This window comes from Bos grunniens, chromosome 1, assembly GCF_055505025.1.
Source record: "Bos grunniens cultivar Pamir isolate PY7600 chromosome 1, Bosgru_T2T1.0, whole genome shotgun sequence".
In the NCBI taxonomy this organism is placed as follows: domain Eukaryota; kingdom Metazoa; phylum Chordata; class Mammalia; order Artiodactyla; family Bovidae; genus Bos; species Bos grunniens.
In genome coordinates this window covers 69,996,693-70,016,402 of record NC_141165.1, presented here as the reverse complement: position 1 = coordinate 70,016,402, position 19,710 = coordinate 69,996,693, and the positions used below count along the sequence as shown (strand labels likewise).

Here is a 19,710-nt window from a genome sequence, read left to right as displayed (position 1 = left end):
TCGGGCATATAAATAACTTACAATAAATACCAATGTGCCAGGTTTTATAAAGCCTTAGAATTAGGTATGGGGAAAAGTAAATCATTTGTGTTCAGACTATTTGGCCAACAAATCTGATTTGTTTTCCTTGTAGCTCTGTTCTGGAAGGAGTGAAGGAATTATACCTGGAAGCTGCCCACCAAAATGGAGATGTGATTGACCCAGATCTGCAGACAGGCTTGGGGGTGCTGTTCCACCTGAGTGGAGAATTTAATAGAGCAATAGACGCGTTTAATGCTGCCTTAACTGTTCGACCAGAGGTAAGTGCATAGCAAGAAACCAGAAGATTTTACTCTGTTAAAAGTAAGTTTTCACAGGTTACATTTTGTGCATTTCTGCTACACTTTATTTCCCTGAATCCAGTGGTTTAAAGTGATCAGTACTAATGATATGCTACCGTGGATGTTAATACTTAAGAGACGTAAAATAGAAACACAAATTGCCTGATAGCATCAAATGGTAGCTGCTCCTTAATGAATGAAAGTCATTTCAGAGTGTTGTCCATAAAGATTTTTGAGTAATTCACCAGTCATGGTCCTTGCCCATTAGCACTGATACATTTTTAGCTATCATCCTTCAACCAGGACTACTGGAATACTGTGTCACTGTGGCTTGTACAAATTGTTGCTGCTGCTGCTGCTGCTAAGTCACTTCAGTCGTGTAAGAGAGCTCAAATTTTTTCATCAGGACTATTCATTATGGAACCGTCTTGGGGCAACCTTGGCAAATGGAGACCGCAGCGAGGAGGCTGTGGAGGCCTACACACGAGCACTGGAGATTCAGCCAGGCTTCATCCGGTCCAGATACAACCTGGGGATAAGCTGCATCAACCTGGGCGCCTACAGGTGAAGTATGGCAGCAGGCTAATGCTAAGGGCTGAGGTTGACTAATCTGAAAGGTTGTTTCTCAGTAAAAATACCTCCTTTTGTGAAGTAATCTCCTCCCATTAAGGGTGAGTTTCAGATCTTCAGATTCTGAGGGCTCTTGAGACAGGAACTGTCCGCCTCCATGTTTCTTAGTCATTAGAGAACAGCAATTATTTGGGCATCTTGTGAAATGTACATTCTTGGGCTCCTCTCCCAGAGATTGATCAATTTGGAGTTAGGACAAGTCATCTAGGTTTTTAACACCCCCAAGAGCAACTCTTGAGAAACGTGCAGTCCAACCCTTCATTTCACAGGTAAGGAAAAAAAGGAACCCTTCATTTCCCAGGTAAGGAAGAAAATAACCATGGCTAGGAACGAAGGAATACAGAGGAATGACTCAACAAGGTCTCAGGGCCAGTTTTTGGCAAAACACAACCAAGAATCCAGATTTTCCAAACCTAATTTACAAGTAAAGTTAGTTTTAAAAAAAAGGAAAACTTCAAAGGGTGGGTTTAAAGTTTGGAATGTCTTGCTCCTTCTCTCGTGACTCCTTATTATCTTTCAGGTGTATATCCTCTCTGTTCCCCCATCAACACGGAGCATAAATTACCTTTATTTCTTTTGAGTAATAAAAGTTTGGGTGGTTTTTCTTCTTTCTTTTCCTATTATTTTCTATTTTCTAAATCAACAGGTATTACTTTTCTTAAGTGAGGGGAAAAAAGAGAAATTAATGTTAGTGTTAAGCTACACAAAAAATGTAAACCCTTTCTCATTCTCAGAGCCAGGCTTTTAGAATCAGACAAACTTGGGTTCACATCAGAGCTCTGCCATTTACTGGTTTCATAACTCTGGGCACATAACTTTGAGTACCAATTTCTTCATTTGGATAAAAAAAGAGGTAATATCTATCTTGCAGGATTATTGTGCAGGTTAAATGTGATTGCCTAGCACAGAACTGATGTGCAATACCTAGTGGGCATCATTAGTCTGAGCATTATCATTGCCATCATCATCATCATTATTACCATTTAGATAAGTCATGAGAGAGCCACATAACTGGGTTGTACTCTTTTGACATCTGAAGAATTGCCATCTCTGAACCGCATTAGAGCATTTTGCCACTGGCAAATACTGAAACTTTAGAAACGAGTTGCTGCATTTATACTCAGAGGATCTTAGAAAGAACATTAGTCACTAGATTGCACTCTGTCCTCTAAGAGGATCTTACTCAGGTCAAAACCAAGAATAGCTGAGTGATTCCTGAGCACCCAGTCTGTTTTATTCTCTGGACATTGTGAAGTGTGTCACAGCAAAGGCTGTCTTTACATCAGCCGCACAAAGGGCCAGAGTCAGATGGTGCCACCTCCCTGCCCATCATCCTGATGATGCATGTTCCATCTATTAGCTTCGTTCCTGACTCCGATTTCCCTAACCTCATTTCTTATTTTTACTCCCTTTATTCACTTACTAGGTTGGTTGTGTATATAGATTTTATAACGCCTTAGGTCTTTCTTCTGGAACAAGAAGACATGTAAATAAATGCAATGTAAACATAGACATATTGAATTCACTGAAGGAAGACTTTTTCAAAAAAAATTGAAGCATAGTTGATGTACAATGTTGTGTTAGTTTCTAGTATGGCAAAGTAATTCAGATATATATATACATCAGATCAGATCAGATCAGTTGCTCAGTCGTGTCCAACTCTTTGCTACCCCATGAATTGCAGCACGCCAGGCCTCCTTATCCATCACCAACTCCTAGAGTTCACTGAGACGCACGTCCATCGAGTCAGTGATGCCATCCAGCCATCTTGTCCTCTGTCATCCCCTTCTCCTCTTGCCCCCAATCCCTCCCAGCATCAGAGTCTTTTCCAATGAGTCAACTCTTCGCATGAGGTGGCCAAAGTCCTGGAGTTTCAGCTTTAGCATCATTCCTTCCAAAGAAATCCCAGGGCTGATCTCCTTCAGAATGGACTGCTTGGATCTCCTTGCAGTCCAAGGGACTCTCAAGAGTCTTCTCCAACACCACAGTTCAAAACCATCAATTCTTCGGCGCTCAGCTTTCTTCACAGTCCAACTCTCACATCCATACATGACCACAGGAAAACCATAGCCTTGACTAGACGAACCTTTGTTGGCAAAGTAATGTCTCTGCTTTTGAATATGCTATCTAGGTTGGTCATAACTTTCCTTCCAAGGAGTAAGCGTCTTTTAACTTCATGGCTGCAGTCACCATCTGCAGTGATTTTGGAGCCAAGAAAAATAAAGTCTGACACTGTTTCCCCATCTATTTCCCATGAAGTGATGGGACCGGATGCCATGATCTTTGTTTTCTGAATGTTGAGCTTTAAGCCAACTTTTTCACTCTCCACTTTCACTTTCATCAAGAGGCTTTTGAGTTCCTCTTCACTTTCTGCCATAAGGGTGGTGTCATCTGCATATTTGAGGTTATTGATATTTCTCCTGGCAATCTTGATTCCAGCTTGTGTTTCTTCCAGTCCAGCGTTTCTCATGATGTACTCTGCATATAAGTTAAATAAACAGGGTGACAGTATACAGCCTTGATGAACTCCTTTTCCTATTTGGAACCAGTCTGTTGTTCCATGTCCAGTTCTAACTGTCGCTTCCTGATTTGCATACAAATTTCTCAAGAAGCAGATCAGGTGGTCTGGTATTCCCATCTCTTTCAGAATTTTCCATAGTTGATTGTGATCCACACAGTCAAAGGCTTTGGCATAGTCAATAAAGCAGAAATATATGCTTTTCTGGAACTCTCTTGCTTTTTCCATGATCCAGCGGATGTTGGCAATTTGATCTCTGGTTCCTCTGCCTTTTCTAAAACCAGCTTGAACATCAGGAAGTTCACGGTTCACATATTACTGAAGCCTGGCTTGGAGAATTTTGAGCATTACTTTACTAGCGTGTGAGATGAGTGCAATTGTGTGGTAGTTTGAGCATTCTTTGGCATTGCCTTTCTTTGGGATTGGAATGAAAACTGACCTTTTCCAGTTCTGTGGCCACTGCTGAGTTTTCCAAATTTGCTGGCATATTGAGTGCAGCACTTTCACAGCATCATCTTTAAGGATTTGGAATAGCTCAACTGGAATTCCATCACCTCCACTAGCTTTGTTCATAGTGATGCTTTCTAAGGCCCACTTGACTTCACATTCCAGGATGTCTGGCTCTAGGTCAGTGATCACACCATCGTGATTATCTGGGTTGTAAAGATCTTTTTTGTACAGTTCTTCTGTGTTTTTTTCAGAGAAGGCAAGGGCACCCCACTCCAGTACTCTTGCTGGAAAATCCCATGGACGGAGGAGCCTGTTAGGCTGCAATCCATGGGGTCGCTAAGAGTCGGACACGACTGAGTGACTTCACTTTCACTTTTCACTTTCCTGCATTGGAGAAGGAAATGGCAACCCCCTCCAGTGTTCTTGCCTGGAGAATCCCAGGGACGGGGGAGCCTGGTGGGCTGCCATCTATGGGGTCTCACAGAGTCGGACATGACTGAAATGACTTAGCAGCAGCAGCAGCATACACCATATCTCCTTTATCATTCATCTGCCAATGGACATTTAGGTTGCTGCTATGTCTTGGCTATTATAAATAGTGCTGCGGTGAATATTGGGGGGTGTGTCTTTCCAAATTAGTTTTCATCTTTTCCAGATATATTGCCGGGGTGGGATTGCTGCATCACATGGTGACCTTATTTTCCGTTTTCTAAGGAACCTTCATGCTGTTTTCCATAGTGGACCAATTTACATTCCCACCAATAGTGTAGGAGGATTCTCTTTTCTTCACACCCTCTCCAGAATGTGTTATTTGTGGACTTTTTGATAGCCACTCTGATCAGTGTGACTATAGTTTTGATTTGTATTTCTCTAATGATTAGCAGTGTTGAGCATCTTTCCATGTGACTGTTGGCCACCTGTATGTCTTCTCTGGAGAAATATCTCTTTAGGTTTTCTGCCCATATTTTGATTGGGTTTTTTGGGTTTTTTATATTGAGCTGTATAAGCTGTTTGTATATTTAGGAGTTAATCCCTTGTTGGCTGTATCATTTACAAACATTTCTCCCAGTCCATAAGTTATATTTTCGTATTGTTGATGGTTCCTTTGCTGTGCAAAACCTTGGAAGTTTGATTAGGTCCTATTTGCTTATTTTCACTTTTATTTCTTTTGTGTTGGGAGACTGACCTAAGAAAACACTGGTACAATTTGTTTCAGAGGATGATTTGCCTATGTTCTCTTCTAGGAGTTTTATGGTGTCATGTATTATATTTAAGTCCTTAAACCACTTTGAGATTATTTTTATCTGTGGTGTGAGGAAATGTTCTAACTTCATTGATGTACATGCTAAGCTTTAGAAGAGCCTCCTTTACATGAATATTTTGCAAAGCTTCCAGATGAGTTTTAATTGTAACTTCTTACTGTAGAAAAATATATATAAAGTATATAAATACTCTCTTGGCATTCACAATAGGGCAGCTATTTGCAGGAGGCCATGAAAATCCATAAGAGGTAGAAATGGACAAACTTTGCTGAGGTGTGAATTTTTAATCTCAAGCATAAAGTCTCCTGTAAAGAACAGGTCAGTTTTAGGGTTTCCAGATAAAATGTAGAATGCCCAGCTAAATTTGAATCTCAGATAAACATGAGTATGTTTTTAGAGAAGCATTTCCCAAATATTGCATGTTACATACTTAATAATGAAAATTATTATCTGAAATTCAGATTTAATTGTGCATCCTGTATTCTTGTTTGCTAAATTGGTCCATTTTGATTGGTTCAGTTCAGTTCTAGCGCTCAGTTGTGTCTGACTCTTGCGACCCCATGGACTGCAGCACGCCAGGCTTCCCTGTCCTTCACTATCCCCCAGAGCTTACTCAAACTTATGTCCATCGAGTCAGTGATTCCATCCAACCATCTCATCCTCTGTCATCCCCTTCTCATCCCACCTTCAATCTTTCCCAGCACCAGGGTCTTTTCCAATGAATCACTTTTTCACATCAGGTAGCCAAAGTATTGGAGCTTCAGCTTCAGCATCAGTTCAGTTCAGTTCAGTCACTCAGTCATGTCCAACTCTGCGACCCCATGAATTGCAGCATGCCAGGCCTCCCTGTCCCTCACCAACTCCTGGAGTCCACCCAATCCATGTCCATCGAGTCGGTGATGCCATCCAACCATCTCATCCTCTGTTGTCCCCTTCTCCTCCTGCCCTCAATCTTTCCCAGCATCGGGGTCTTTTCAAATGAGTCAGCTCTTTGTATCAGGTGGCCAAAGTATTGGAGTTTCAGCTTTAACATCAGTCCTTCCAATGAACACCCAGGACTGATCTCCTTTAGGATGGACTGGTTGGATCTCCTTGCAGTCCAAGGGGCTCTCAAGAGTCTTCTCCAACACCACAGTTCAAAAGCATTAATTGTTCGGCACTCAGCTTTCTTTATAGTCCAACTCTCACATCCATACATGACCACTGGAAAAACCACAGCTTGACTAGATGGACCTTTGTTGACAAAGTAATGTCTCTGCTTTTTAATATGCTGTCTAGGTTGGTTATAACTTTCCTTCCAAGGAGTAAGTGTCTTTTAATTTCATGGCTGCAATCGGCAGTGATTTTGGAGCCCAAAAAAATAAAGTCAGCCACTGTCTCCACTCTTTCCCCATCTATTTGCCATGAAGTGATGGGACCAGATGCCATGATCTTCATTTTCTGAATGTTGAGCTTTAAGTCAACTTTTTCACTCTCCTCTTTCACTTTCATGAAGAGGTTCTTTAGTTCTTCACTTTCTGCCATAAAGGTGGTGTCATCTGCATATCTGAGGTTATTGATATTTCTCCTGGCAATCTTGATTCCAGCTTGTGCTTCCTCCAGCCCAGCATTTCTCATGATGTCCTCTGCATATAAGGTAAATAAGCAGGGTGACAATATACAGCCTTGACGTACTCCTTTTCCTATTTGGAACCAGTCTGTTGTTCCATGTCCAGTTCTAACTTTTGCTTCCTGACCTGCATATAGGTTTCTCAAGAGGCAGGTCAGGTGGTCTGGTATTCCCATCTCTTGAAGAATTTTCCACAGTTTATAGTGATGCACACAGTCAAAGGCTTTGGCATAGTCAATAAAGCAGACATAGATGTTTTTCTGGAAGTCTCTTGCTTTTTCAGTGATCCAGCGGATGTTGGCAATTTGATCTCTGGTTCCTCTGCCTTTTCTAAAACCAGCTTGAACATCAGGAAGTTCATGGTTCATGTATTGCTGAAGCCTGGCTTGGAGAATTTTGAGCATTACTTTACTAGCATGTGAGATGAGTGCAATTGTGTGGTAGTTTGAGCATTCTTTCAAACAGCAAAGTGTTTTGACTATACTTTGTGGGTCTTTCTAGTATATGGGAAATCTTGTGAAATAATAAACATCTTGCATTTTCCTGAGAAAAAAGACCGTAAGCTTAAATGCATTCTAAAAACAAGTTTCACTTGCATTATAATTAGGTCTCCTTAGGAAGTAACAACCCTCAATAGAGATGTGGCCCAGAAAAAAGCCAAGAGCTGGTGCCAATTTGTCCATATCCCTGGTCTTGAAACTAACATCTCCCTCAAGGACGCAGGTGTCTGTGTATGGCCCTGTACCCTGTGCTGTTTCCCATCTCAGATGTTCTATAAAGACTGAAAGGCAAGCACTCTCCTCATACTGTATACAGTTGAAATAACAAGAGGAAATTGTTGGTATGAAACTGAGGCAGAGCTTAAAATGCTCACATTTTGTCAGTAGGAGATTCAAAGTAGAACTTAGACTAAAAAATCTTAACCTTTTCAAAAGTGAGGGCTGGATTGTTCAGTCACTAAGTTGTGTCCAACTCTTTGCGACCCCCTGGACCTTAGCCTGCCAGGCCCCTCTGTCCATGGGATTCTCCAGGCAAGAATACTAGAGCGGGTTGCCATTTCCTTCTCAAGGGGATCTTCCTGACCCAGGGATCAAACCCGCATCTCCTGTCCTGCAGGCAGATTCTTTACCACTGAGCCACCTGGGAAGGAGCCATTTGAAAGTGAGGACCCCATTTTAATTAAAAACATAAATCTCATCCCCTTTGATAGCAATGTTTTTATTCTTAGTAATGAGGGAAACCTACTATAAAGTGAAGAATGCTTTTAAATGAATGTGCTTTTTCTTAATCATAACATTTAAAACAATTTTAACTTATACATACATATGTGTGTGTAACATTTGGAACCGTTCATACTTGTACATGTACGATCTTCTGAGTTCCCCAAAGGCCTCTGAGTCCTTAAGCTGGGGGACAAGCTTAGACTGTCTTCATGAGAAAAACCTGGAGTTGCTTGATGAGGCCAACAGGCTAAGGCTAGACTCTTCTAGGCTGTTACCCTCCATGGCCCTCAGAGACCACTGCTACACACTGGGGCGGGAGCAGCCTGTGCAGGAGGGCATTCTAGCATCTTTCTCCCCCAGAGTCCTTACAGGCCTAGGATTATGAGAGTAAATGGAGTCATCATCATTTGAGCTGTGCCGAGGAAGCCAGAAAGTGCCTCCAAAGTAAACGTTCCTTGTGCCTCTGTTATAAATCCTCCTCTCTTGCTTGATCACAAGAAATCCAGAAGAGGGGTGATGAGAAAACACCCACTCCCTTCCATTATCCAAATTGCTACATCCAGTGCCCTTTACTTCTGGACAGATCTAACAACATGTGTGCATTTAGTCGCTCAGTTGTGTCTGACTTTTTGCGACCCCCTGGACCATAGCCCCCCAGGCTCCTCTGTCCAAGGGGATTCTCCAGACAAAAATACTGGAGTGAGTAGCCATGCCCTCCTCCAGGGGATCTTCCCAACCCAGGAATTGAACCCAGATCTCCCATATTGCAGGTGGATTCTTTACCGTCTGAGCCAAGCAGTGTCGATGCCAAATGCCTGAATCATGTACGCTGGAATCAGAAATCCAGCCATGCTTTCCTTATGGTTTCTTAGGATGCTTACCAGTGACTACCTTGTAGGACTAAATGAGATCAAAAGTGTGAAAAGCTTTTAAGAAGAGTAAAGAAGAAACAAGTTAAAGAGGCGTCATTCTTGGCAAACCGAAGAGGGCAGTTCCAGGAAGTATAGCGGGCACCCAAGCAACAGAAACAGGGTCATGGGCCACAGGAGCTAGGCCTTTGGACAGCATCTGACTAAGCGGGTCACAGACTTTTTGTTCTTGGGACCCCTTTACACTTTTAACAATTATTGAGAATCTGAAGGGGCTTTTGTTTATGTGGGTTATACCTATCATTATTTACCATATTAGAAATTGAGAAAAGTTGAAGAGATTCATTTAAAAATAATAAACCAATTACATGTTTATATAAATTATATATTTTACCAAATAAATTTCCCCCAGACAAGCTGTTTACTGAAAAGAGTGGCTTTTGCAAATTTCTTTAATATCTTGCTTATAGAAGACATTCTTACCTCTGCTTCTGCGTTCAGTCTATTGGGATATCACACATCATAAAAGTCACTGGAAAACTCCATTGTATATTCATGAGGAAATGAGAATGAAGCTGTAAAATGACATCTCAGTAGTATTATAAAAATAATTTTGACCTCACTGATCCTGAGTTCCCCAGAGCACACATGGAGAGCTGTTGACCTAACTTAATGATAGAGCTTTCACATAAATGGTTCAGCTACACCTCACAACAAGGTTCTTAAATGACTTTTATTCAGTTGGGGACACTAAGACTTAGAGAAGAAATTTGCCTAAGGCTAAATAACCAGCTGCTTTGAAACTCAGACTCAGCTGAACCCTGGCTGCCTCCAATTTTGAGAAAAGGTAAACTAATGAGAAGAGCTAAACTACGTGTTTCAGAGTAAGGTCAGATGCCTCCTCTGTTTATACAGATCATATCTGCAAAGGTATTAAGTCATCAGGCCATTCCTGGAGCAAGGGGAAAATCAAATGCATTAATGAGTTAGCAATGGTTCTAACTGTCTCACGTGACATACCTAAAACAAAGTTTACTTTCCTTCTTTCTGATTCACTATGTTTAACAATGACTTCACAAAGGAATAGTGAGAGAATCAGAAAGCTGTTCACCTCATGATCCAAAACGCCAAAGAGGTGGTTTTGGATGTTAGACCAAGATGATAATTCATTTTTATCTTACTTCTAAGTTGGCTAACTCTGAAATCTGTTGAATTTTTAAATGTCTGTTTTTTTATCCTCTTAGAGAAGCGGTCAGCAATTTTCTCACTGCTCTCAGTTTGCAAAGAAAGAGCAGGAATCAGCAGCAGGTCCCTCATCCGGCAATCTCTGGGAATATCTGGGCTGCCCTTAGAATTGCCCTTTCTCTGATGGACCAGCCGGAACTCTTCCAGGCGGCTAATCTCGGTGACCTGGATGTCCTCCTAAGAGCTTTCAACTTGGATCCTTGAAGGAAAAGGGGGGAAAAACCCTTCACCTGTGTAACTGTACTGAGAAATGCAAAACTATTTTATTATGAATTCCAAAAAAAAGGATAAAAACAGATGTTCAAAAGGCCATGGTGATATAACCCAAGGGAATTCCCACAGACAATGCCCAGTCTCTGTTCAAATACAAAAAGCACAAAACGTTGCATAGAGTCAAGTTTGGGCTCGAAAGAACGGAGAGACACAAGACAAAACCAAGATAAAGTGACCGTGTTTGAATACGCTTCACAAGCCATGAGCACAGTGCAGGTATGTTCCTTGGGGTTTTTCCAAGTGTCCACTTGCAGCTGATGACACATCTAAGGAACTTGCTCATGGGCACCTGGAGAAAGCAGTGCCTTGGGTCAGGAAATTCTGTTTCTGAACTGTCCTCTGAAATTCCCCCCTTTTACCAGGTTGAATATAGTCTGGGCCAAGGTGCATGCACACATATTAACTCTTGACTGAAAAGAGGCATTGCTTAAACACGTTCCAATTTTAAGTTTTACTGTAGCCCTTTGATTTCAGAGAGGGAGCTTTGCCGGCAAAAGCAGTTTTTGCACTAGAAATTTTTGCTCTTCCCAATCAAAACTTTTCTGGGATTGTATATATGCACTTTACTATCTTATTTATGCCTTGCTGGAGTTTTGTTTTGTTGCTCCAATTTTTAACTTGGGGGTGAAAGATTTGAGAACTCAGCCTTGTTAGATTAACGGACCAAATAAAAATTCCTGAAAACAGTTTTTCATAGCATAGGGTTTTGAAGGAGTGTTTTTTCTTAAAGCAGATAAGACATAGGTGTAAATATGTCAAACACAGATCTTATTCACATGCTTTTCTGGGACTCTGTATGAACGTAAGCAAAAGATAAGATAGCATTCACAAATTCTCTACAGAAAGTTTGATGATGATGTGATTTCTATTGAGTTAACATTAACTTGCTTAAATGTCATATTTTCCTTGCTTTCTAACTGCCATTCACAGTTAATGTTCCTTTTAAACTGTTAATATTTTAAATAGTATTTCTTGAGTGATAAATACATCCTTCCCTTAAAATTATGTGTATTCTTAGTTCCATAATAATCTGCCCTGCTCACCCTTTTGCATTCTAAATAATAGTAGATCAGTGTCTTTGAGCTGAACGTCAGTGGTTTAATATGAAAGATGCATGCGTGGCTTTCACTTTGAACATGTATCAAGCATCAGGAATTTTCTGCTGGCAGTAGTGTTTTATGTAATTGGCTATAGTCCACTCAGTTCTTCAGAGTGTTTTGTGCCTGTTAGGGCTTTGGTGATTATTTGGAAAGACGTCATTTTTTAAAGATTTAGAAAAATTGTTTGCAAAATGCTAACCAAAATATAAATTCACTGATGTCCAATTTGAGTAATTTGTCCTGGTTAAGTGGCCCTTTTCGTCTTCACTGTGTCTCTGTCCTTCTTCTAGAATCTTCCCCAAAGCAATCCAAGCCCATCTTTTTTCCTCATGTTCTTTGGTTACTAATCAGATCAGATCAGATACATTCATGATTATAGTTACCACAAAAAAAAAAAAAACAACCACCAGCATTTGGTTCAAGAATTTAATTGACTAGGGAGTTAGCTTCTGCTGGAAGATGAGAGAGGAAATGTACCCACATGCTAAGACATCAAACTCTTGAGGTACAGGTAGAAATGCTCTCTTCTGTTATGTCGGAAGTCTCCAGGGTAGGAAGGGATCCCAAGGACACACGAAACCATAAGCACTTGAGGCTTCCACATATCATAACCTAGCCTAGTTTATAAAGATAAAGAGTTGCGGGCCTGTGGTGGTGCCAGACTTTTATCTTCATGTCAAAGCCTACCTGGGCTAGGTGATGCCTCCATCTGGCCAGCAAGAGACAGAGGCACTAGGGCATTCACTGTTGGGCAGGAGTCCCAACCCAGGGTTGGCCTCCTTCCCTGCAGTCTGAGAAGCAAAACAGAGCTCAGTAATACTTTCTAAAGAATACCTGGTATTCTGTAGAGTTTTAGAATCTTAGAAACTCGGCCTGGAATGGACTCTTGGTGCCAAACTCCAGTCCGTGACAGATGCCTGCTTGAGTATCCCTGATGGAGTAGCATCCATTCTGTGCATGCTTATCCTCTCAATCCCTGTGCATCACTGGTCAGCTGACTTGCATCCATCATAGACCATTAGGACAAACTTTACAGGTGTTCTATTTATGAAGTCATTCTATACTTTCAATAGTCAACTGAACTTGCAATAAAGATAGGCTGTTTTCTTAGCCTTGCTGGCGCTACCTGCATGAAATCGGTAACAAAGCCTGAAAACAGGGTAAACGTGGGATATTTTGATTTTTGATTTTTCCTATGTGGTGGCAGATTTTGCAGCCCAAGTTTTATTTTGTTTTTGGAATACAAAGTAACTTCAAAGAGTTGTGTTAGAGGACACAAAGTTTTTCAATATTTTTAATTGACATAGTTGATTTGCAATGTTGTTAGTTTCTGCTATACAGCAAAGTGATTGTTATACATGTATATAAGTTCTTTTTGTATTCTTTGCCATTATGGTTTACCACAGGTTATTAAATATATTTCCCTATGCTATACAGTAGGACCTTGTTGTTTATGCATTCTATATATAATATTTTGCATCTGCTAACCTAATTCATCCCTCCCCCACCCCTCTTGCTGCTGCTGCTAAGTCACTTCAGTCGTGTCCAACTCTGTGCGACCCCATCGACGGCAGCCCACCAGGCTCCCCCGTCCCTGGGATTCTCCAGGCAAGAACACTGGAGTGGGTTGCCATTTCCTTCTCCAAAGCATGAAAGTGAAAAGTGAAAGTGAAGTCACTCAGTTGTGTCCGACTCTTAGTGACCCCATGGACTGTAGCCTACCAGGCTCTGTCCATGGGATTTTCCAGGCAAGAGTACTGGAGTGGGTTGCCATTGCCTTCTCCGACCCCTCTTACCCCTTGGCAACCACAAATCTGATCTCCCTATGTAGGTCTGTTTCTGGTATGTAGATATGTTCATTTGTGTCATATTTTCTTTCAACTTTTTATAAAACTATTCATTGTATATTGGAGTATAGTTGATTACCAGTGTTACAGTTTCAGGTGTATACAAGGGTGATTCAGTTAAATATACACATGTATCTATTCTTTTTCAAACTCTTTTCCCATTTAGGTTGTTACATAATATTGAGAAGAGTTCCCTGTGCTATACAGTGGGCCCCTATTGGTTATCCATGGTAAATACAGCAGTGTGTACATCAGTCCCAAACTCTCTAATTATTCCATCCCCCCACCTTGTATCATATTTTAGATTCCACATATAATAGATTTATTTCTCATTTTTACTTATTTCACTTCATCTCTATATCCATGTGTGTTGCTGCAAATGGCATTATTTCATTCTTTTTTATTGTTGCATAGTATTCCACTATATATATGCACATCTTTTAAAAAAATATTGGAGTATAGTTGCTTTGCAATGTTGTTAGTTTCTACTGTACAGCAAGGTGAATCAGCTATATATATACACATATATCCCCTCTTTTTTCAATTTCCTTCCTACTTAGGTCACCACAGAGCATTTAGTAGAGTTCCTGAGCTATACAGCAGGTTCTCATTAGTTATCTATTTTATACATAGTATAATCGTTGCATATATGTCAATTCCAATCTTCCAATTCATCCCACCCCCACTTTCCCCTTTGGTATCCATACACTTGTTCTCTGCATCTGTGTCTCTGCCTCTGTTTCTGCTTTGTAAATAAGATTGTCTATACCAATTTTTTCAGATCCCACATATATACATTAATATATGATACTTGTTTTTCTCTTTCTTACTTCACTCTCTTAAGTCCATCTAGGTCTTCACAAATGACCCAATTTCATTCTTTTCGTGGCTAAGTAATATTCCATATATATATGTGTGTGTATGTGTGCACGTGCACCACGTCTTCTTTATTCATTCCTCTGTTGATGGATGTTTAAGTTGTTTCCATGTCTTGGCTATTGTGAATGGTGCTGCTATGAACATAGGGGTGCATGTATCTTTTTGAATTATAGTTTTTTCCAGATATATGCCCAGGAGTACTGGATTGCTGGATCATATGGTAACTATTTTTAGTGTTTTGAGAAACCTCCGTACCATTATCCATAGTTACTATACCAACTTACATTCCCACCAACAGTGTAGTAGGCCTCCCTTTTCTCCACACCTTCTCCAGCATTTGTTATTTGTAGATTTCTTAAATGATGGCCATTCTAACCTGTGTGAAGTTGTATTCATTATAGTTTTGAATTTATCTAATGATTAGCAATGTTGAGCATCTTTTCATGTGCCTATTGGTCATTTGGGTGTCATCTTTGAAGAAACATCTATTTAGATTTTCTGCTCACTTTCCATCTGGGTTGTTTTTTAATTGTTGAGTTGTATGAGCTGTTTCTATATCTTGGAAATTAAACCCATGTTGGTCACATCACTTGCAAATATTTTCTCTCAGCCTGTAGGTTTTTTCTGTTTGTTTGTGGTTTCCTTTGCTATGCAAAAGCTTATAAGTTTGATTAGAACCCATCTGTTAATTTTTGCTTTTATTTCTACTGCCATGGGAGAATGACATAAAGTATTGCTATAATTTATGTTAGAGAATGTTTTACCTATGTTCTCTTCTAGGAGTTTTATGTTATGTCTTACTTATATTTAAGCCATTTTGAGTTTATTTGTGCATGGTGAGAGGATGTGTTCTGATTTCATTGATTTTTACATGCAGCAGCCCAGCTTTCCCAACAATACTTGTTGGAGTCTTTTTTCTGTTTTACATTCTTGCCTCCTTTGTTGAAGATTAATTAACTGTAGGTGTGCGGGTTTATTTCTGGGCTCTCTGTTCTGTTCCATTGATCCCTATGTCTGTTTTTGTTCTAGTACCATGATGTTTTGATTACTCTAGCTTTGTAGTATCATCTGAAGTCTGGGAGGGTTATGCCTCCTGGCTTTGTTCTTTTTCCTGAGTATGCTTTGGCAACTCTGAGTCTTTTATGGCTCCATATAAATCTTAGGATTATTTGTTCTAGTTCTATGAATAATGTCATGGGTAATTTGATAGGGATTGAATTTAAATCAAATTTAATTAAATTTGATTAATCACATTAAATTTGTAGATTGCTTTGGGTAGTATGGCCATTTTAACAATATTGATTCTTCTAATCCAAGAGCATAGAATATCTTCCTTTAGTGATACATCTTAAACATTTTATTGGAGTATATGGTTGATTTACAATGCTGAGTTAGTTTCAAGTGTACAGCATAGTGATTCAGTTATATATATATTGTTGTTCATTTGCTAAGTCATGTCCGACTCTTTGTGACCCCATGAGATGTAGCCTGCCAGGCTCCTCTGTCTGTGGGATTTCCCTGACAAGAATACTGGAGTGGGTTGCCTATATATATATGTATATATATATATATATACACACACACACACACAACCCTATATATAGGGTTATATATACACACACACATATATATATGTATACACATATATATGTATGTATATACCAATTTCACAATATATATAATACACACACTCATTCTTTTCCAGATTCTTTTCCCATATAACATTACAAAATATTGAGTAGAGTTCCCTGTACAATCCAGTAGGTCCTTGTTGGTTATTTTACATTGTGTGTTTTAATTATAAACTCCTAATTTGTCCTTCCTGACATGTTTCCCTCTTTGGTAACCATAAACTTATTTTCAAAATATGTGAGTCTGTTTTATAAATAAGTTTGTTTATATGATGATACTTTTTTAACAAAATTAAGTAAAAACAGTTGCTGGAAAGCAAGTGAAAGTTTATAGAAATCAGAGCACCAAAAATTTTAAGTAGCAACATTTCAGATCAGTGTTTATTGTATACACCTATTTTTTAACTGTTGACACATTTAAGGCAGAACTGATTTTTGCATCTTATCTTCATGACTAAAATTGTCATTCAAATTTCTCTTTCCATTTGAAAAGATAGGTGTTTTGGGTTACCTTCTGAGGTACTCTAGGAAGGCTTTGAGTACATTTTTGGGGGGTTGCTGAGTAATAAATAGCCTAAGATCTCTTAGAATGGTAATATTTTACTAGAATGACCACTCCATTTCATAAATGTGACTTTCAAGAACCAGTTTCACTAGTAAATAGGATGAAAATGCAGAGATGGCCAGTGATCACTGCTGAATTTCAAAATGTTATAACTGTGTCTGCTGAGCCATTTCCATGTGCTCCTGTACCTTCCCAGTGAGGCAGAGGAGGAGTAGAGAAAAGGAGAGATAAGAGGCTTATCACATTGAGCCATCATTCCTTTTGCTTTCTCCCACTCAATCCCCATGACTCCTTGAAAAAAAGGCAGATCTTATCCACCAGGAAATATTTAGTAGAAAACTGAGGTGTGCTTTCTCAGCCAATCTGTGTTCCAAATAGAACGGCAAATTTGTGACAGTTAACTGGGTTGGAATGTCCAGGACCCACTCACTTTCAATTTTATGCGGCTTTCCTCTTTCTTTAACATAATAGTTCTGTCTCTGTTATTAAAGAGAACTGCTTAATTCTCTTTTATGGGAACTACTATGTTAAATCTTAGGTCTATGTCTAGTCATTAATATAAGTCTTTCTAGTATATTTGTGCTATACAAGCAAGACTTGAATACAACTGTAGTTAGTCCTACTTATTAACAGGAGCTCCCAAACTCTGTACCATAAACTTTGTGAGTGCCTCAGAAACAGAAAAAGCAAAATGATCATTTTGTGTCCCTCATTTGTCCCTGAATCAGTTGCACAAAACTGGACTGTACGTTGTTGCTATGGTGGTGGTTTTTATTGCTCGAAATGCTTCTAGAAGCATTCTAGTAACAGGGTGTTTTGAAGGCTTCGTTTGTGTGCCATCTTCTTGAGGCCTCCTGTTTTAGGAATTATTATACATGCACATGCATGGTTTCAACTTTGTAAAAGTAATTTCAAATGTATTCCCTCGCCAGATTTTACTGCACAATTTCCTTATTTCAGTATTTATAGAACTGGTTGAAAATAAACTGTTTGAACTAAGAAGTAGATAGATCTATATATTTTTTAAGAGTGTTTGTAGCTATCTGAACTCTGGCATAAGGTTTGTAAAAAGGCAGTTTTTAAAAAGTAAAACATATAACCTCAGGTACCAAGATAACGCATGCATTAGTACTTGCAAAGTCTGCCTACTCGAATATTAACCAAAGCATGCAAGATAACTTTACTGAATGTAAATTTACCCTGTGCATGATTAAGTCTCATAGGTTAGCTTATCTTTCCTTGCTTCTGAACAAGGGAGCATTTTCATGAACTTTGTGTTCCACGAGTTTTTCTACCTTTAGTATCCTATCCTTGAGGTGGTTCTCATGCTATTACACCAAACTTTAGAGATTCACACAGCTGGTTTATGCAGTGCAGTGTTGCAGCCAGCGCCAAACTAATGCTGTAAGGAAACCAGATATTTAGACATCCAAACAGTTTTTAAAAAGCAGTTGAGGTACAATAGACCCAAAACAAAATCCACATGTCTGAATGCTACTAAACAAAAAGCATATTGATTGCCTCAGCACAGTTCTGAGTTAAGAGTGCATTTCAAGTTTTTTCTAAGTTAGAAATGCTGACATTCTTAATAAGGTGGGGAGGTCAGGGTAATGTCAGGCGTGTGAAAACCGTCATAAGGCAAAGTGGACACAGGGTCTTAATTTCCACAAAGGTCACACATAGTGAGTGGGGCATCTATCACACCACTGTCCTCACCACAGCCCTGTTCGTATGGTAAGTGAGCTACTTGGGGCCACATCCCTTAAGAAACTGGACATGGTCAATCTGTGTAAACACACTGACATTCAAGGTTGATGAGGTGACTTCATAGTCACTCAGAACCAACTCTAAAGTCTTCTCACTGACTTTCTGTGACGCTTGCTTTAAGGAAAATTAAGGACAAAGAGACCAGAAGTGGAGGGGGCAAAGCTCAGTCAGACAATAGCGGTATCCTACGTTAGTGCCAGCTTGGTCACCACTTCATATCCCCGTACATCCCCACACACGTGCAGGTGAGCTCCAAGACCACTGTGTGGAAGCATTAAACAGTTAAGAGGAGGGAAAAAACCCAGAAAACTAAAGTGTGTGACTTCACAAACTCTCCTCGCATGTGGTACTTTGCCTTGAATAAAGTTTCCACTACCTGCACCCTCTGCAGAAATACCAAAATAGCACACTCTGGAGGTCAGTCCCCCAGTCTCAGAACTGTTTTCTTAGGACTGCTCTCCAACACAGAACTCTTGTTGTAGAGCGTCACAGCAAAACCTGACAGGCTTATTGGAACGCTTTCAGAAACCTGCACTCAAAATAATAAGATGGAAAATAAAGAATGAGGCAGTTTACTTACCATAAAATGTGGGGTTTTCTTTCTTAGAGAAGGAAATGGAAGGAATATACACATTCACTGGGGTAGTTTGGCCTTTTCACTGAGATATATAAAAATACCACAAAGGAACTGTGCTACATGAGAAAGATGTTCATGATTGAACATGTTACCAGTAGATAAAAGAAAGAGCAAACCTAAATTTTACTATTTTCAATTCCCCCCACATCATCTAACCCAAACCCTCTGCAATTTTCATTTCCCAACTTTGTTTACATTTGTTGAAAATAAACCTGAAACTTTTTACAAACTATAACAAGCATTTATTAACTATTTAGAAAAGATGTTTCTATATATTTTGTATATCTATGAATATTGCATATCTAATCTAAAATACTGAGACAAATTCTTCTGTGATGCTTCCTTATCATGCTCAATTATGTTTAAAATCTTGGGATTTCATTTTTAACCTCAATAGATAACAGAAAAAAATTAACCTTAAATGTTTACATTGAGCTTTTAAATTAAAACCAACCCAAATTAAGTGACCTATAGTAAATTAATGGCAGTAGGGGTGGGGGCATTAAATTTATTGGCATACTACATGACAATGTATCTGTATATTTAATGAAATATTACATATCATAGCACAACTCTGCTGGGTATTAAGACTTCATCTTAGTATTTCCCTGCATTGCTCTTTGAAATAAAATTACTACCATAAAAATCTCTTATCATATTGATTGATGTGTTTAATTTACTCTGTTGGCTTATAATTTGCAAAGTACCAAGATTAAGGTAGTATTTTTGTACTTACTGGAAGCATGCCTTCCCCTTTTTCACATTATTAAATTGTATTTATATTTGTGCAATTTTAAACTATGTTTTCAAATAAACTTTGTCTGTGGCTTCAAGGTCTTTTCAAATATCTTTCAAAATGGGATACAGGGATCAGAATTGCTTCAA

At 39.3% G+C, this 19,710-nt stretch overlaps 1 protein-coding gene across 21 annotated transcripts in view; it reads left to right on the top strand.

Annotated features, from left to right (window-relative positions):
• PEX5L (peroxisomal biogenesis factor 5 like) overlaps positions 1-19,710 on the top strand; it is a 334,399-nt gene that overhangs the window by 283,630 nt on the left and 31,059 nt on the right. For 12 of the 21 annotated variants that reach the window (XM_086395513.1, XM_086395502.1, XM_086395443.1 and 9 more), the window contains 3 exons: positions 134-299; positions 727-884; positions 10,126-19,658. In XM_086395513.1, the coding sequence (XP_086251639.1) occupies positions 134-299; positions 727-884; positions 10,126-10,330 (529 nt within the window). In that variant the 3' untranslated portion in view covers positions 10,331-19,658. Of the gene's footprint in view, positions 1-133; positions 300-726; positions 885-8,782; positions 9,258-10,125; positions 19,659-19,710 lie in introns of those variants that run through there. The other 9 variants (XM_086395557.1, XM_086395550.1, XM_086395544.1 and 6 more) reach the window with 2 other exon arrangements.